At 42.6% G+C, this 18,354-nt stretch overlaps 3 protein-coding genes across 3 annotated transcripts in view; 2 read left to right on the top strand and 1 right to left on the bottom strand.

Annotated features, from left to right (window-relative positions):
• Positions 1-757: 757 nt before the first annotated feature.
• Positions 758-4,643, top strand: calml4b (calmodulin-like 4b). The gene is made up of 5 exons (XM_035395614.1): positions 758-916; positions 1,005-1,035; positions 2,102-2,242; positions 3,007-3,195; positions 3,834-4,643. Exons 1-5 carry the CDS (start codon positions 914-916, stop codon positions 3,929-3,931), a joined length of 462 nt encoding a protein of 153 aa, XP_035251505.1. The 5' UTR covers positions 758-913; the 3' UTR covers positions 3,932-4,643.
• Positions 4,644-6,735: 2,092 nt separating this feature from the next.
• Positions 6,736-9,005, bottom strand: LOC118215157 (relaxin-3 receptor 1-like). Its single transcript, XM_035395609.1, has one exon. The coding sequence runs from the start codon at positions 8,750-8,752 to the stop codon at positions 7,517-7,519; it is 1,236 nt and encodes a 411-aa protein (XP_035251500.1). The 5' UTR covers positions 8,753-9,005; the 3' UTR covers positions 6,736-7,516.
• A 1,544-nt stretch (positions 9,006-10,549) lies between these two features.
• LOC118215434 (A disintegrin and metalloproteinase with thrombospondin motifs 7) overlaps positions 10,550-18,354 on the top strand; it is an 83,429-nt gene continuing 75,624 nt past the window's right edge. The window contains exons 1-3 of the mRNA XM_035396235.1: positions 10,550-11,599; positions 14,949-15,316; positions 17,808-17,985. Of these exons, the coding sequence (XP_035252126.1) occupies positions 11,470-11,599; positions 14,949-15,316; positions 17,808-17,985 (676 nt within the window). The 5' untranslated portion in view covers positions 10,550-11,469. The remainder of the gene's footprint in view (positions 11,600-14,948; positions 15,317-17,807; positions 17,986-18,354) is intronic.

Here is an 18,354-nt window from a genome sequence, read left to right as displayed (position 1 = left end):
GTTATTCCAAGGCTTCCCAAACTCTGGGCTATCTACATAGGCTGGTTTTCATTCCAACCAGAATTCTGTAATTGAAACTCCTGAAATATAAACAATTGTTAATTCTTCATAATTAAAAATGTAAAAATTATTTTGAAAGTGTATATTTAGGCAGATTTTTGCTCTTAAGGCCAAATTATATCAGAAATTACTGACCTTGAAGAGTGAATATACCACATTCGCGTCCTGGGACTCTCAGTAGTCAGATCTGTTATAATACAGCTAATGCTTTTGTTTTCTGTAATGTGCTATGTGGCTCATTCTTCTCTTAAAAACATGTCATTTTTAATGAAGTGATAGATGACATCTTAAATAAATGAGGTCCTAAATGCTAAAGTGTAGAAACATGGTCAATGCCACTAAACCAAAACAAAGCAAACAGAAAGAGATAAACCTGCCTTGTTAAAATAAATTTGAGGATTTAAAAAATGCAATAAAAAAATAGAACTAAAAATAGATTTTTTCCCGTCACGAAAAAATCCCACAAATAGCTAAGTGAACCTCTTCCATAAAAGCATTCGTATTCCAGAGCTGATGTGGTTGCTGGAAACCTTGTGCACAATGTGGTGTTAACAAGTACCCAAATGCAATTCCGTGATCAATATACTGTAGCATGGAACAATTTGTAAAGGACTACTATATGCGATAATTGATAGGGTGAAATCAGATGCAGGCCGACTCGACGTTTCAAATTGATAATATGACACGCGGTGTCATATATGTTGGTTCCCACAGCAACAGCATATCAATTACCTCTATTCGGTCGTGGACTTTAGAACTGAAAGGGCGAGCGGAGATAAGAAAAGCGGAAGAGGGAGTGATTACTGAGCGGTTCAAGGAGTGTGAACCAGAAAGACGCGTAACCGCAGAAGAAATGGTGAGAAAAGTCATTGTTTTATTCATAACACTGCTGTAGTTCTAGCGGTTACTTTAAAACAAAGTAAATTATTCATTCTTGTTCACAGGCGAAATTCCTGTCACAAGATCAAATAAATGGTAAGACCTGCTAAATTTTTTACTCTGCGACCACATACTTGCATAGTTCGGTAATTGTTTCCCCGAACATGAACTTCAAATATTTGGGAGGTTTCGAGAATTCGCTTTACCTGGTAGGTTTAAATGAGAACGCACTTGGAAAGCGGGTGAAACTAAGAAATTATTCATTTGATTTTTTTGTTATCTTAATGTTTTCTGTAGCAAGATGTCCACACTGAAGGCAAAGTCTGGAATGATTTATTTCCGTGTGAATGCCACGAAACAGCGCATTGTCTGTGCCGAGCTACAAAGCTTTGAAAGCTGCAGTATAATCACAATGAACAACGGGAAATTTGAACACGATTGGAAGAACTTGTGTTGTGAATAATGCATTATTACTTCCATAGATTATTTTTTCTAGAAAATGTAGCCAGTGATTGCCTTTAAACACATTTATATATTGATTGATTGGCCCTTAGGCGTATCTATTCTCAATAAAGAAACGTGTGTGTGTGTTGGGAAGGGTTTTGGGGGGGTTCCTTTAGAGGTGCTTTTACACCTCTGTCATAAAGCATATTCTGCCTTCTACCTTAATGCCTTGTGAGGTGAATGTTGAGGGGATGTTACCGTCTTATCACAGCAGTTTGCCTAACAGTGTAGAAGGATTAGCTACAGTGCACAGCCAGGGACTCATGGGGTCCACTTTAATCATGTGATGCCCGCATGTGCAGCCAGACGGAAAGCTGCCAGGTTCTGAGATGATGTAGTACAATCCAGTACTTATTTCACCATTTGTTTTCCTCTATAGAGTGTTATTCTAATCATGTACCAGTGCTCAGCTGCTATGGCAATGGGTTCTTCTTTTTATCTTTAATGAAATAAAAATGTAATTGTCTAAAAGAGTATGATTTTGAGAGGAAAACTTGCAGGGCCATTATAGAAGGGGAAGGAGGAAGGATGGTAGCCTCTAACATATTCCTAAACACTGTTAAGTACTTTAATTAAATGTTTATTCTTCATTACAATATTCTATACAGTGAAGGTGGTAATATACAGGAAATCGTCAGTCTTCTCTCTCACACTGCAGAGTTCAAAGAGTGCTTCTCTCTGTACGACAAAAAGCGGAAGGGGAAGATTGAGGCGAAGGATCTGATCACTGTGATGCGCTGTCTGGGCACGAGCCCCACTTTCAGCGAAGTGGACCGACACCTGCAGGTCCACAAGATAGGTACGCCGACCCACCGCGCGGGGGCTGGGGTCAAAGGTCAATGAAGACAATTTGATTTAATCAGCGGTCAGTCTGCTGGGATGTCTCACATGGTAAACCACGAAACCATGAAATGTCAAATACGTGATTATTTAAATAATGCTATTCATCCTTTCATTAAACGTCAGCGCCATGGAATGTGGGAATATTGCCTGCTTCTATATTAGGTGGTGCCGTTTCTTGAAAAAAAGTTGATTTTGTTGTCAGTTGATATAGAAATGCTAAATTAAGAGCAGACTCTGCATAGGACACTAAAGTGTTTTTGGTATGCTTCATATTGACCCTTTGAGTGAAAGGAAATGCGCAGATGTTTTGTAATGATATTAACCAAAGATGGAGGAACCAACAAGATTCAAACATAATGTCAGGTGTAGTCAATCAGAGAATTTAGTGGTCATGCATTCATGTTTAGTGGTCATGTTTAGAGTCATATAAAATGTGTTTTCACAAAATTGACTTAGTCATATTTGCATTTTCATCAGAATATTTTCTTGACTGCCAAGGTCTTACTAATTTATTTATTCATAAAACCTATTTTTTTGGTAAATTGTTATGCCACACACCTCACTTGTAACAAGGTTGGAAAAAATCCCATGAAAGAATATGCAAAATATATTTCACATGGACAGAAAGGAAGTCTCTCATTGTGCTATTCCTCTCTGTGTTAACCTTGTGAGCTTAAGTAAAGGACAGATGACAATACTCATCGCACTCTTCTGGAGCAGATAAGAATGGCGAGCTGGACTTCTCCACCTTCCTGACCATGATGCACCGGCAGATTCAGCAGGAGGACCCCAAGGCAGAAATCTTGGAGGCCATGCGTATGACGGACAAGCAGAAGAAGGGCTACATCCTGGCCTCGGAGCTCCGGGCCAAACTCACCGGCCTGGGCGAGAAGCTCACAGATAAGGAAGGTAGCGTTAGCCTCTTTCATAGCACAGCTAACGCTTCCAGGAGGATTTAAAGGGCACCGTGCACTGTTTCCTGAATTATTAACACTTTTCTGGCATAGTTATTCATGTTATTCAAGATGTAATCCCTATTGGACTGTGAAATGAATCAACGTTTTATTGTCTTTTATTCTAAAATATTTTGTAGACAGAACTGAAAAAAAACTAGATAGGAAGAATTAGAAATCACAGAAGTGCAAATAAAACGAAATAGTATATAATAAATATGCAAATATTAATTTCACGGAAAGTGATGTAATAAAGCGATGGAAGAATGAAGCTTCGTGAAACCCAAAATTGGTAGAGCTTTTTTTCCCTATCAGTGACTCACTGATTTGAATGAGTCACTATGGAGATCAAAGTCTTTTGATTGACATTTGTATTTTACTGAAAGCCCAGTTTAGTGCCACTCATTCTGGAGCGCATGAACACTCACTCTTCCACACATTAGGCTAACAGCCCCGTGGTCACTGGACACACTGAGTCAATATTTGCACATAGAACAGAAAATCAGTAAGTGCACCATTGCATTTCTGGGGAATGACTTGGAGAAAATGGCAATTAAAACAAATGCTTTTGTTATTACCATCCACATGTTGCAGTGGACGAGCTGTTCAGAGAGGCGAACGTGGGCCCGGACGGACGAGTGCACTACGAAGACTTCACCAGGATGGTGACCCTGCCCCCTGTGGATTACTGAGCAGGAGGGGAAGAAGGAAATGGAACACAGGAAGAGGGTGCTTCTCTGCACAGGAACACAGAGTATACCCAATTCACATCTACTCAATTATTCACATCCCCTGTCTCTGTAGGCCCTTTCCCTTTGTCACTCACAAGTACTGTTATCCACCCCTGAGCAGATCGAGGAGGCGCAGGCCTGATTGCTTTAGGGTGCCCTGACCCAAAAGGCTGGATCAAGATTACGGTTTCACTTGACTTTGACTAGAAGTTAAATACTTTATTCAGGCATGTTGGTAGAATAAATCCTAAGATGTTTTACAAAGCTTTCTACGTATAGATTTTTAAATATGTTTGTATTTGCCTGCCGTAGTAAAAAAAAAAGCCTGGACTTAAAATGGGAAATCACTGTCAGACTGCTCTCTTTCCATGACTCAGAGGTTTTTGTTATGAACATCGGGCTGTTTCTTAGTGAGATGCTGTTCCATAGCGATGCAAATTTAAACCATTCTCACTGAAATACAGGGCAGGCACTGATAAGGTTGTGCCTTTTTCATAAACCTAAGATTTATGCATAAACAAATGGAGAAAATCATTTAGAATACTCATATAATTGAAATACCTTTTATAATAATATAAATTTCAATTACAAGATTACATTTGATGCATTGGATGTGCAATAATACTATTTTCCACCCTAAAGGATAAACATTTGTTAATGTTTACAAGTCAATTTATTATAGCATATGTTCACTTGTAAAAATGTTGTTTGTATTTTCTTCAATTTATGCCACTTGCACCTCTTTCAGAATCCTGTCCCTTATTAGCATGTAAAGCATATCACTGGCATTACACACCACTAGACTCCCCTGAGCCAAATTTGTAATTAACGTTATGGTGCTACAATAGCCTCAGCACTGAGATTGAATTGGCCCTTTCCTTTGATTAATCCAAAACTGACTTTGTAATGCCATCTAGTGAAGCGTACGTGTATTACGAGCATTGTTTTTTCAGTGAACGTGCGTGTTCACTCGGTCACATGTAACAGGCAGCCGATGAAGTGAGATGAGAAGGGTTGTGGTATGAGCACGTTCGGGAGGATTGTACACATGCAGCAGCTTTCAGTATCAGCTGCAGGGGTTTAGTGGCACAAGCAGAGAGACCAGCGAGAATGGAACCACGGTAGTCCAGCCATGAGAGCAGCAGAGCCTGAACCAGGAGCTGTCTAGAGGTTGGTGGTGAGAAAGTAGCAGATTCTATGGAGGGCTGTAACTGCACTACACACCAAACTCACTGCCACTAAATGGAAAGAGAGGGGGAGATTCTTAAAGCTAGAGGGATAGCGGGGGTGAGGACTTGGGAGGAATTACGCTCAATCTCAGCCAAGTTAAGCTTAAGATGGCAGACTGGCAGTCTGCATGAGATCTCCTTCAGGCAGGCTGAGATGTAAAGTGAAAGTGAGTGTCAGATGCAATGGAAAACTGAGTATGTACTGTAGGATTCAGTCCACTTTAGAGCAGTGCCTGAGATCATAAGTGATGTCAGGCTGGGAAGGAAGAGCTGGTCTGTTGTGTCAAAAGCTGCAGAGAGGCCCAGTATGATTGGAACTGAAGAGAGGAAGAGGCTCCAACTGACCGAAGAGCACTCTCAGTGGAGTTACCAGGTCTGAAGCCAGACTAGAAGGGGTTGAGAAGGTCATTTTGTGAAGTAAGAAAATTCAATGTTGTATGTGCCAGGGTTTCGGAGAGAAAATGGAATAAGGCAACTGGCTAATAATTCTGGAGAGCAGAAGGGTGCAGAGTCTGTTTCTTCAACAGGGGTGTGATTCGGGCTTCTTGAAGTCTGTGGGTGCAGTGGCTGCAGACAGTGATGAGTTGGTCATGAAATAAATTAATGCGAGCACTCTAGGTGAGAAGAACTTAAGGTATTGGGTACAGGGAAACAGGTGGTTGGCCAATGTAGTATCAGCAGGTGAGATATGATGGATACGTGGAGTGAACCTGGAAAGTGAATGTCGGTGAGAGGAGGCGAGTGAGTGGGTAGAATGACATGGTAGGATGGGGGAGCAAGGGGAGGACTGTGCCGTCTGAAAAGATCTTCCTGCTGAAGGAGGAGGGGCAGGACTTCAGAAATAAAGAGAAGCTGGAAAACAGTTTGCCTGTGTTCAATATGGAGCTTTGAAGTTTGGACTGAGAAAAGGATATTTTAGCAGATGTAAGACTAGAGAAGGTAGAGAGGAGAGATATGAAGGTGGACAATTCCACCTTTTTCATTCTGCAGCACAAAGTGTGGTTTGTGTATTCTGTAAACACACACACAGTTGCCACTTTATTGGGTACACTTATCGAGTACCAGTTAGGACCCAGAACAGTCTGAATTCTTTGCAGCATGGAATTAATAAGATGCTGGAAACAATCTGTAGGGGTTGTCCAAATACTTACAGACTGCATTATATATTCAGGCTAATGTTCATATAGTGTTCACTTGGACATTGGTGCATTTATTATGGGCTGCCATGCAGGATATCTTTATAAGTGGTACATTAACTGATTTTGTGCACTGCCAACAAGTCATAAAAGCTGCCTTTGTCAACTCAAAGATGCTTATACATGACTAATGGTTATTGGTAATTGCTAGACAATGAGATGCAAAAACAAACTATTGTATTATATACTTTTTTCAAGCCCTGAAATCATTGAGTGAATCAGAGTCAGATTTCAGGAAGCAAGTAATTATTTAAAAGCTTATGACATTAATAGCATTCTGCAGCCTGTTGCCAATAGCCATGAAACCCTTTCTTGACAGAATAAATCATTTGAGCCAAAATTATTTTTTTTTGCCAATAACAAAACAATTTATTGTGAATTTACAATCAACAGTGTAGTGACTTACAGTACATTCATTTACGTGCAAACACTATTTTAATTTCAAACATCTATAGAAACACAGAATAAATTCAAATACACAAATGTATTGTTCCCTGGAAATTTTAGGATAGATCAGACTCTTGTTTAATTCATGTTTATCCTTTATGGGTGCAGTGCAGCCTAATAGATTTTGAGGCATCTGAAAAACACACCTGAAATGTTACATTAAAATATTAATTATTAGGCAAAAGTGTATGACATAATATTTAAAACTATATTTAAGGCGAGACATAGTGCACTGAAATCTTACTTTCGCACATTCCAAATCTCAAAATCACAGTACACGGATGTACGTCCACAAAGAACAAACACGTGCTTGTGTTCCTGATAACACTGATGCGTAAAGACTGCAGCATGTCCGCTTCTCTGTTGCATATTAGACAACATTTAAAAGCTCATTTCTATATCTTAGTGTAATAAAACACCCAATAAGTAAAGTCGAACTCGTAAATCAAGATTTGACCCGCATAGTACATTAAAAATAAAACTCAAAGGATATACATTTACAGAACATATTGTTGTACTTAATTTGGCACATCACAATTTTCACATTTTGAAGCAAATCAGAACGGTATATTTCGTAAATGGACGACGTTTTTCATCGCTGGTATGGGCTTGTGTCGTGGTAAGATGTGCTCTCTGAAATATTTATGTAGCACCACTTTTTAGCGCACATTATTTCACCTCTCTTGTGTGACGCTTGGCAGTCCGTCACAACGTCCGTTAATTATAGTTAACCTAGAGTGGTCAGTTTCTATCACGTGCAGAGGAATGACTACTTGGGTGTCCTCCTGCTCAGGTTTTATGGCTCCAGAAAATGGACGTATTTGACAGCTATTCGAAATCGAGGGTGAAGAAATCCGCCAAAATAAATCCTTTAGCATTTTTCGGAACTCCCGTCTCATGAGGCAGTATAGAACTGGATTTAAACAGCTGTTGACATGTGCTAGACAGACAGTCACAGGGAACACATAGGTGTGAACAATGTAGTATGTTCTATCCCAGTAAACCACATTGAATTTGACTAACACTCCCCAGAATGTGATGGCATGGTTTGGCATCCAACAAAGAAAGAACGAGAGGACCACGATGGTGACAGATTTAGTGACCCTGGATTTCCGTTTAGGACGATTGTTGTTCATGCTTCGCAGTCGGATGAATCGCAAAAGCATCAAATAGCAGATTGAAACTATCAGCATAGGAAAAACAAACGCAATAAGTATTTTCTGAAGATGGTAGAGCGCTAGCCAGTACTGACCATCAGGGAACCTCAGAAGACAGAGTTTTTCTCCTGCTACATTTCTCACTGTGGAGAATATAGATGTTGGTGCTGTAGCCACGGTCGCCGCAACCCACAGTAGTGCGCTCACCCATTTCACCGAGCAGGATATCGGTCGAGTTCGGTTCTTCAGAGCTGATGCGACAGACCAGTAGCGTGTGATGCTCATGGCAGTGAGAAAGAACACGCTAGCATACATGTTCATGACGGTGACGGACAGAATGATCTTGCACATCGCATGTCCAAACGGCCAGCTGAAGTCCAGAGCGGTGTCCACCGCCCAGAAGGGCAGGGTCAACACAAACTGGAAGTCCGTCACGGCCAGGTTAAGAACGAAGAAGTTTATTGTGGATTTTTTCCTCCCTTGCCTTATCTTCATCAGAAAAAATACAAGCAAGTTCCCAACTAAGCCAATAGCGCACACCACAGAGTAAACTATGGAGATAAGTATCCTGAGTACCGGGCTCCCGTCAGCAGTCACATCTATGTCCTCCAAACTGCTGAACCTGTTCGGATCCGTCAGAGACCTGTTAAACTTGCCGCTGCCAGCGCTATGGTTGAAAATCTCCCCCATCATTTCCAATAAGAATGCGTTCCCAGGTGCATTTAGGAGCACCAGCCTGTTTGCTGATTGCATATCAGTAATTGCACGACATGATTTATGCTTCTTTTTGAGATGACATGGTGCCAAATGTATATACCTCCAATTTATCTCCAGGAAGTGGTCATTTTTGTAATGTCATAAACTCCCAGCCCTGTCGACCGTCTTCAGCGAGCGTTTTAATAGATGTGCCATTCCATGTGCCTGCCCCTGAAAGTCCCTGATTGGTCAAAAGTATTTTGATTGGCATTTTATTTGAAGTGCAGCGCAGGTACCGAATTTGTATCAAATGCAGTTGACAGTTCAAGATCACACTAGAACGCTTGCATCAGGTACCATTATTCAACAGGTTAAATATGGGAGTGACGTTTATGCCACATAAATTTAACGCTGATTCTGCTAGAGCGCTAAATAAATATAATGTGTTTCTTAACGTATTGTGTCTCGCTTAATAAAAGCACCACCCTGTATACAAAGTGCAACCAAAAAATATAGGCAGCATTAACTACTATTAATACTCGTTTAGAGCCTCAATAGGTTAGCCGAAACTAATGGAAATTTCCCAGCTAGCTTGTGCATTACTATTATGGCCTAGTAACGTTGTCCAGTAACAACTTGTTAACATGGTCAGTTTCCCCACTTTTTGGTGTGTGACCCTGTGATGCAGAATGAAAATTAAAATACAAGAAAAAAACACGAGCATTTAAAAGATGTAAAATAACAGTAGGCTGTCTAAATAATATTTCCCAAAAGTAAGCCATTTCCTCTGGTGTCCCTTCCCTTTATTCCACACAACCTTGCAGGGGTCAAAAATGCACTCCCAGTAATGGGACTAGTTTAGGCTAGGTAGGTGCTGAAGTGACAGCGCGCACTAAATGAAATGGCACCAAAAGCACAGATAGACTGCAGATGCAGATGCAATTATGTGCCGTCCTGTTTGAGAACACATTCCTACTCAGAAGAGTTGTTTAGAAGAGTTAACTGCATGTACGTTAATTACACGCTTCCAAATACAAGAAATGCTTTCGATTATAAGCAATTTCCATTAAATTACTTTGACAACGCATCTCTGTATTGTCTATTTTGTTTTACTCCAACTTGCAGTGATGAAGATATCACTGTCTGAAATGCAGCTCAGTGGTACAACATGCGTTTCCAAACCATATGGCAAATAGCTGAACATTTTTCTCATCATGATTTACAGTTAAGTGAAAACTGTATTTTAAACTCGAAATCCACTCTTGAATGCCATAAATAAAACATTGTCCGGCGCCTCAAAAGCAATAAAGCCATTATTCATAAATGTGTAATCTAATCCCTTGCGCACGTCAATTGTGGTATATTGACGACTTTCCACTAGAGGGCGCACACACTGAAGAGATGCACGAAGAAAGAAAAAACATGACCTCGTTAGTAAACGCCGACCATTTTTTTTATTAACCACTAGAATAAGCGTGACTTTGATTACTATTTTGTTTTAAAAAACTATTGTTTTTACTAGTCTATTGATGCATTTTATATTAAATGCTAATATTTAACATTGGCATGACACCTGTGGGACCGGTACTCCGTCCATTTAGCATATATAAGCATTTATCAGCCTTTTTAATGTAGAGCGACTTAAGTCCATACAGAAATGTTGCAAAACGAAGGATTTGTGCAATAAGGGATAACATGCAAATCTATTGGTGTAGGCCACGCGTTTTGCAGCGGTTAGCCGTTGTTTAGTTGCTTTGTCATTGAATTCTTTCCCCATCCCTTTCTCAGCGAGCGGAGCGCCATAGTGCCAAGAGCAAATTTTAATTAGGGGGGTCAGACCCCCCCAATCCCCGCCGTAATTCGGATACTGCTTAGAGTATATGCATTGAGCGTAAACAAAGTGGAACAACCATATGCCTTTTCTTTTGTTTCGTGCAGTGATTGTTTGCAATATCCAAAATACCATTAATTGTGTAAACCGAAAGCATATTAACTGATTGTCGGTCTCTGAGGTTGTGCAGGCAATTATAAGTTCGCTGTTTTCACCCCACACTTGTATTCGCACCGGTCTCTTGTTAACTTGACCCGTTCCCAAGGCAGCCGCGTGGTCAAATCGTGGTTAGATACAATTCATCACTCCATGTATTTGGTAAACCATCACAATGTCAGTCAATGGAATAACGCATGGCTTTACCCTCCCACCACCAATGGTGTCCTTTCCAATTAGAATAGCGTGCGCCAGTGCAGCGTGTAAATAGCCTACTTAACGTCCTGAAGCAGCAACAATACAGCCCTTAGTTGAGTTGAGAACTTTTCTCTTTTGTTTGGCTCTGTGGTTTCAATGAAAGACGCATTCAATGAAGTCCTCCCACAGCGCTCTTAGCGTTATCGAGGAGGCGTTTCTGTTACAAAGTTTGGTTTTCTAAGGGAACTTCAACAAAACTTCCATGAGTTGTTTGCGGTCTGTTGTTAGAAAAAGAAGGGAGATTCTTTTTGTCGGCAAAGATCAACGCAAAGAGCTTATGTAGCCTCGGAATGCGGAGTCCCGCATTTACCCTGAGGTCTGGAAGCTGAATTCTTGTACAACTCTGCCGGGTGAAGACGTTTATAACGGAGTCTAGTCCTGCCGTCTGTACTTCACTGCAAGGAGAAAATGCTGCCAGATGATTTTAGCTTGGGCAACAAGTTTAATAACAGATAGAACTTAAATGAAATGACATTCGGCTCTTCGAGAGGAAAGGAATAAAGTGGGTTTCCTTCAGTCGTGCTGCAACATGTTCATTCACTGGAGTTGTGGATTAAATATTCCCGGACCAACTTTTTCTCCCACTTACTTTGTTGTGGCGGCTGGGATCTTAGCCGTGCTGGAAAACGGTAAAACATTAGCAGTTGAAGGGGGATCAGGTGAGTGGATTCATTGTAACCTCATTGAATAATAGAGCAATCATATATGAAGAAGATTATTCTTAAATACTGTAATTGTTGCAACTCGTATTCTTTTGTACCCATCAGTTTTGTTTGAAAGCAGATTTGTTTTAGGTATTTCGGTATAAGATACGAAGAACAGATAAAACTAAATAAAATAGATAAAAGTATTAATAACACATGCATCTTTAATGTGCACACGTTGTTGAAACTATTTACACTGTCTTGAAGGCTACAGGAGATACTTGAAAACGGTTCCAGAAAGGGTTTTCCATAAACAGTCCTTCCCGTTGCCTTGGGAATGTTTTCCTGCTTCAAATACACAGCTGTGCGCGGAGTGGTGTCATTGGCGGCCTCGCTTGTATCCACTCTTGCTTCAGTTAGAAGTCTAGTTTGAGACTCCCGTGTTTAGTTTATCCCGCTGTTGACTTGTTTAGTGTAGGTTAAGTGATTTAGTCTGTTCTATCTCAGGAGCCTTCCCTTCCTACAAGTGGGTCCATACTTAATGATGTGGGCAATGGTTCGTGCCCCCCTTGTGTGCGTGCATGTCAGCTTGTCAGTAACGGCATCGCTGTCATTGCGATGTCACGTTTTTTGGCGAAAGCATAAGAATCACCTGAGCTAAATGCATATAGAAGGCTCTTCCTTTTTCTGTTCAGCATCATGGTAATATGGCACAGATGCGGCCATCATGATGTGACATCATATCAGCAAATATTTCAAACTTCCACAAATGAAATGCAGTAGTGCTCAATAAGTTTGCATGAAATGTAAAAATGCACATCCGCATATCGGTTAATAATTAACTGATCTGTAATTTACGAAAATAACGTTGTTTTTTTTTTTGTAATATGAATGTGCAAACTCAATGCTACAAGGGAAGTTAGACATCAGCAAATGCCTACTTTTAGCTGTTCATGTCTGTTTCAATTGTTTGTCCTTTAATTATGATACAAGCTTATGCCTGACTGAGTTGAAAAGCCCAGGCATACTTTGTTGGTCATAAGGACAAATAATAAAAGTAAAAAACAAACAAACAAACAAACAAACAAAAAAACTTTAAACTGTGGAAAGGTTACATACAGGTGTCAGTGTCTGCGCCAAATTGCATGTGGCAGCTCTTAATGAATATTTATTTTGGAGTGAGCTCCAGACATAGAACTGGCTCAATTCTCAATCTTGGCATTGGCCACTTGTATCAGACCATTACAAGCATTTCCTGCCTAGCAGAAATAATGGGGTTTCTGAGTTAGTTAGTTTGGAGTCTGGCTTGAGGTGCTTAAAGTGGAGATAAAAGTGGTGCATGTGCTAAGAATGGAAAAGATAACCATCAGGGAAGCTACCTAGAGCCAACAGACACCTCTCTCACATAAATCAGATTGGACAGAGTCAGAAGAGAGCTCAGGCTCAGAGTTACTGATTTCTAGAGGGGTGGGATCCATGGCAACTGGGGGATTGCTGTTTGTATTTTCATCATCAGTGTGGCCCGTGACCACCTCCACAGCCTTACATTTAGAGCAGGGCCAGGCTGTGTGCTTGGAGGAGGGGCAGAATCTATTCTGTGAGAATTTCCCCTCCCCCATCCCCCTCATCCCTCCCAGGAAATGCAATCATAAACTGATTTTACATGCTGTCTTCCAGACTGCCACCAATAACACTCACTCCCCTTTGAAAGACCGAGTGGCTTTTTGGCAATTCAGAGAAGTTTCAAACCTGGGGAGTGGGCTGAAAGTCATTGCATGAACATAACAGAATGGCTTCATTGTTTAGCATGCTTCCAACCTGCTACTGGAGGCTCTCTCTTTACAACTGCTTTCAGTCCAGCTCCACGCCAAAACTCCCTAAGGGAGGCAAGTTCAGCGCTTCGCATGGCCTGCTTCCCAGCCCCGGTGCCTGTGTTGTTTTAAGGTCTGGGATGTCGTTGGCTTTAATTTGTCTCAAGCGGCCTGATGCAATATTGTATATGTCTAAAAAGAGTTTATTTTGAGGTCACAGATTTTCCTGTTGGCATCATACCTTTGATGATGGCTTGTCTAACCTCATTTGTGCTGTATTTTTTGACAAACAAATTCATTCTGATTTAAAAGTAGGCTGTACTTTTTATTTGTTGGTACTTCCACTTCAATATTTTGGCATTCGCTGAGGGGAAAAATAAACGTTTGACTAAATTTGCAATTCAGGAGTTCATCTCAAACATCACAATAGGCCTTCATGTAAAGTTACATGGATGCATTGTCTTAATACAAGAGCATATTCATGTGGGCATCTATTCTTATTGTGAGTAATTCAGTCAGTGCACAAGTTTCCACCAGCATCTGGATTTTCAACATCTGGTTTAACAATTGAGAAATATAGAAAAATGACTTTTCTTACACTGAGAAGATCAAAGAAAGTATATTTAAGCCAGGTTGTTTGTGTAAGTTTTTAGCCACATTTCTTTCAAGGGCAGCTTCAGTCCTGTTTATATCATTTGACTCTGAGACAATAAATGGAACAGTTATATCAAACAATATGCAGTGCAGCTCTTATAACTACTAGGAGAAGAAGTCATTTGATCTGTTCTGATAGGCCATTTGTTAGTGGCTTAATGATCCACATTGCAAATTTAACAGCTCATGATACCACTCATCATACATTGATATACTACTGTGTGTCAGTTCTACCATCTCTTTTCTGCCCACTCATGAAATGAGACCCTCCATGTTGTCTTAATAGGGCCTGCTTTGTGGTGAGCATCCGAGCATAAAAAGCATTATTTTCATTGAACTGTGTCCAAATAGGCTTGTGGGTTTGATTGCAGTCTTGCAGATGTCTGAGAATAGTTGAAAATTCTAATGACCACAGATGCACTCATGCTCTTTCTCCCACTCCCTCCTTCCCTTCCTCTCTCTTTCTCCACCTCTCCCCCTTTCTCTCCCTTCACACTCCTTCTCCTTTTACATTATCTCAGTCTCCCACCTGCTTTCTCTCGTTCTTTTGGCCCCTCATGGTCATATTATTTTGTTTCTGAAAAATTGTGTTTTTATACTAAAGAGTAATACATTGAAATGTCAGTAATGATACAATGATTATTCTGGGTGAATCAATGATGGCAGATTATAAGAGATGGAAAGATGTATATGGTCAAGGGCACTAAGTGGGCTGAGCTTTTCAAATGAGAGCATGAGGGAATACAGATAAGCAAGCCTTAAAGAAGTTTGACACATATATATCATATTTTTTCATGCATGTGAAGGTCTTGTTTCAGCTTGGTTAAATGACCTGATAAATGTCTAGTTAAACAAACTCTCCCTTCTCTGTCTCTTGCCTCTGGTCCTCCTTATTGCAGGTGCTGATGTTCACAGGCTACCTCAGTATGAGGTGGTGCACCCCTCCAGGGTGGACGCGGCGGGCCGGTTTGTGTCAAACGTGCTCTCTCACCGCGTGAGCAGGGTGAAGCGGCGGGACGCTGGGGCGGGGCGGGGTGGCCCGGCCCGCGTCTTCTACCATCTTCAGCACGAGGGCCATGACCTGCGCCTCAACCTCACGCTCAACCCCAACCTGCTGGCCCCCGGCTTCCTCACCGAGCGGCGGTACGGTGGCCTGGACGGGGCCAAGATCCGCTCCCATGACCACGCCTTCTGCCACTTCCTCGGGGAGGTGTGGGAGCGGCGGGCGGTGAGGGGTCAGGCGGCCATCAGCACCTGTGACGGCCTGGTGAGTGTCCTGGTCCCTGAGCACCCTGGTCTCTAATTGCCCCGGTCCCTGAGCGCCCTGGTCTCTAACTGCCCCAGTCCCTTCCAATAAGACACCAATTGAAAAGCCGTCTGTCTCTCTGCAGGGCAATGAGTCCACACTCATTCTTCTAAAGAGGCTTTGCCACATAGCAGATGCCTGCTGCAAAAACAGAAAGCTGCGATTTCTGTGTTTGACTGGTGCTGGGTTATTTCATTTTTCGATAACAGAGTGACAAGTAAGTTTTATATGTTTCATAATGTAGTTAGCCTGGTCTGTTTAGGTAGCTGTTCCCCTCCCTGCCCCAGTCCTCAAACTCTGAATAATGAAGAGCATGAATGTCTTGGGAGGTCCATTTAAGAGCAGACTGTCATCCACTGGAGTGGACTTAAGCACTTAGTAGGTTAAAAAGAAATTATACTGGACCTCTGGGTGGCTTATTAGTCTGAGGCAGTTGCCCTTAATGCAGTGATGCCTCGCCAGTCTGGTCTGTTTTCTGGCTGTGGCGGTTTGTTTTTAGAGAGTACCAGGGAGTGCACGACTGCCAGTGGCTGAGGGACAGAGGTTTTGGGTCTGCAGTGAGTCCCCCGCCTCGTTCATACAGCAGCCCGATGAAGAGCCTGTGTTCTGCCTTCGCCAGCTGTGCAGTTGCAGTTTTTTAAGCTACATAAGTTGGGATGAATTTGAGTTTTCTTCGTGTTTTAGCAAACAAGAACACATTCTTAATCACTTTCTTAAAATGCCCGCAGTTTTGGAGTTTTTAGGCTTATTTTGATTTGGTACAGCATCTTGCAACCAACCAGAGAGAACAAATGTCACTTAATTCAGACAATGTTAAAATTGATCACCCCACTAGAGGCCCTGAGTGGACCAGTGTGTAATAATATATCATTATTTCTGGTAGTGTCACCATTCCAGTAATGAATCTTTGGATTGCTTGAGATTTGAATGATCACTGTGGCCTTGAGTTTGTTGCTCTTAGCTCTTCAACATGATGTGTTTCATCCCTAGAGGTGTGGGGTTATTAAGAGATTTTTTTTCTCAGGCAAATGTTAACCTTTAGTGACCGCTCTAATTCTGCTCACAGTGGTCCTAACCTTTGTGAATAAATCAACTAGGCAACATCTGTGTTTGATGGCAGTCCTGGAGCTAAAATTAAGGTGAGCTCACAGCTGATGTTGTTATTTGCCCCTGTGGCTGCATCTGGGCCTGACAGACTGTGTGGTGATTCAGTGTCCCATGGTGACCTTGTGGACCCCCTGCCCTCCCCAGCCCCCCTTTAACACCGAGCGCACACCACCCATCCCCTGCAGCACGGGGCCCGGTGACCTCTGAGCTGCTCATGGAAACACGGGCTGTTGACAGAAGAGTGCTTCCTGAAGCTGCGGCGGACGCGGAGCGCCAGCTCGCGCAGAATGGCCAACGAGAGCTTCAGTTTGGGATTCTTTTCCTAAGCACAGAACAAAAAATAGCTGCGGAGGATGAGCTTGAAGGTCAAGGATTTGGGAGTGAGCGGTTGGCTGAGGCTGTAGATGTGGCATAAGCGTAGGTTAGTTTGGGACATGGCGCTCCTAATTAGGGTGAACTCTGCGCAGATTACAGTGCTGACTCATGCTTTCATCCGCGAGGTTTTGGCTCCTAGCCCTGTAGCCCAGCTGAGAAAGTGAAGAAAGAGCGCTCTGATCAAAGTGTGACAGGGAATTTTTCCCTTCTCCCCTGAAAAATGCATTATTAAGAAATCCTGGGGCTAAGAAGGCATCTGCGCCAAGGAGCATCACAATACTGTCTCGTTAATCCAGTCAGCTGGCTCAAACCTTCCGCCAACGTGCTGGCCCTCTGAAGCGCTAACACTGACTTTCAAGTCTGACGGCTTTGGAGTCACCGTGCAGTAGTCGCATGGATTTTAATCGCGTTTCCAAATGTGACCAACCGATTTGACGTCTGGCACCTATCTGCGGTGCTCCCTGCACCTGGGACCCCACTGAGGGGGACTCGCCCAGCGTCTGGAAGCAGATGCTGTCCTGCACCCTCAGGACCTGTGTCTAGAATGCTGCGAGTTTTCGGCCCAGCTTGGTTGGACCCCAGGGCAGTGGAACGCGCACTTCGCCGTGTGTGGGGCTTGAAAATGTCCTTGGGGGAGAAGTCTGCGTTGAGGTGATAATTTGACACGCAGATCCCACCTCACCCCCGGGCCACTGAGATGAGATCGTGAAAGTATGCAGCCTCTCCTTTATCCATCACCATCAGCCACTGTCAGGCGTAGCAGTTTCTGCCATAACTCTGTGTTAGAGAACGGAGCTGAACTCCACTCTTCCCAAAGGGTATAACTTATGGAAAATAATAAGCTAAAGTTTAATAAAACATACCCCATAGTGTATTTCAACAATCCTGTTTGCAATGTATATCCCCCCTAAGGCCTTTTGTATGCAGACAAATGTTTTTCAGTTGACCCCTGCTCCCTCCCTCTCTGCAGACTGGACTTTTTAAGCTGTCAGAGGAGGAGTTTTTTATCAGACCCTTGGAGCCTGCTCAGAATGAAGGGTCCCCCCAGGCTCACATGATATACAAGCGCCACATCGCCCAGCCCCCTGCCCCATCCATACACCCCCTGCCCCAGGACCAGCGCGCCAATGGGACCTGCGGGGTCACAGGTAAGTGCCCTCGAAGGAGTGGGATAAATCCTCTGCAGCAGCGGCTCCTGGCCCAGTTCTCTGTGCAGCAGGAGAGGGGCTCCTCCGTTTGGCCAGAACGTCATGGCGAAATAGACAGAGTCGACTTTGTCGGGGAACATGAATCAGAGAAGGCAAACCATGCAGCATTCAGAGCCTGAGAGAGCTTAATTATAGGTTCTCTACATCTTGGCAGCCTCTCTCCTCAAGTGCTCCCCACACAGCGAAAGGCTCAACGTCCTCCATTAATTTACAGTGTCTGGCTTCTCTCGAGCGTTAGTGAGGTGCATTTCACCAGTGTGATGTTCCTTATAATCTCATTTTTTTGTGCTGTCTGTCCAGTGTACTCTG

This window comes from Anguilla anguilla, chromosome 16 (genome assembly GCF_013347855.1).
Source record: "Anguilla anguilla isolate fAngAng1 chromosome 16, fAngAng1.pri, whole genome shotgun sequence".
NCBI lineage: Eukaryota > Metazoa > Chordata > Actinopteri > Anguilliformes > Anguillidae > Anguilla > Anguilla anguilla.
Note: the sequence above shows the minus strand (reverse complement) of the source record. Positions and strands in the feature narration are given on the sequence as shown.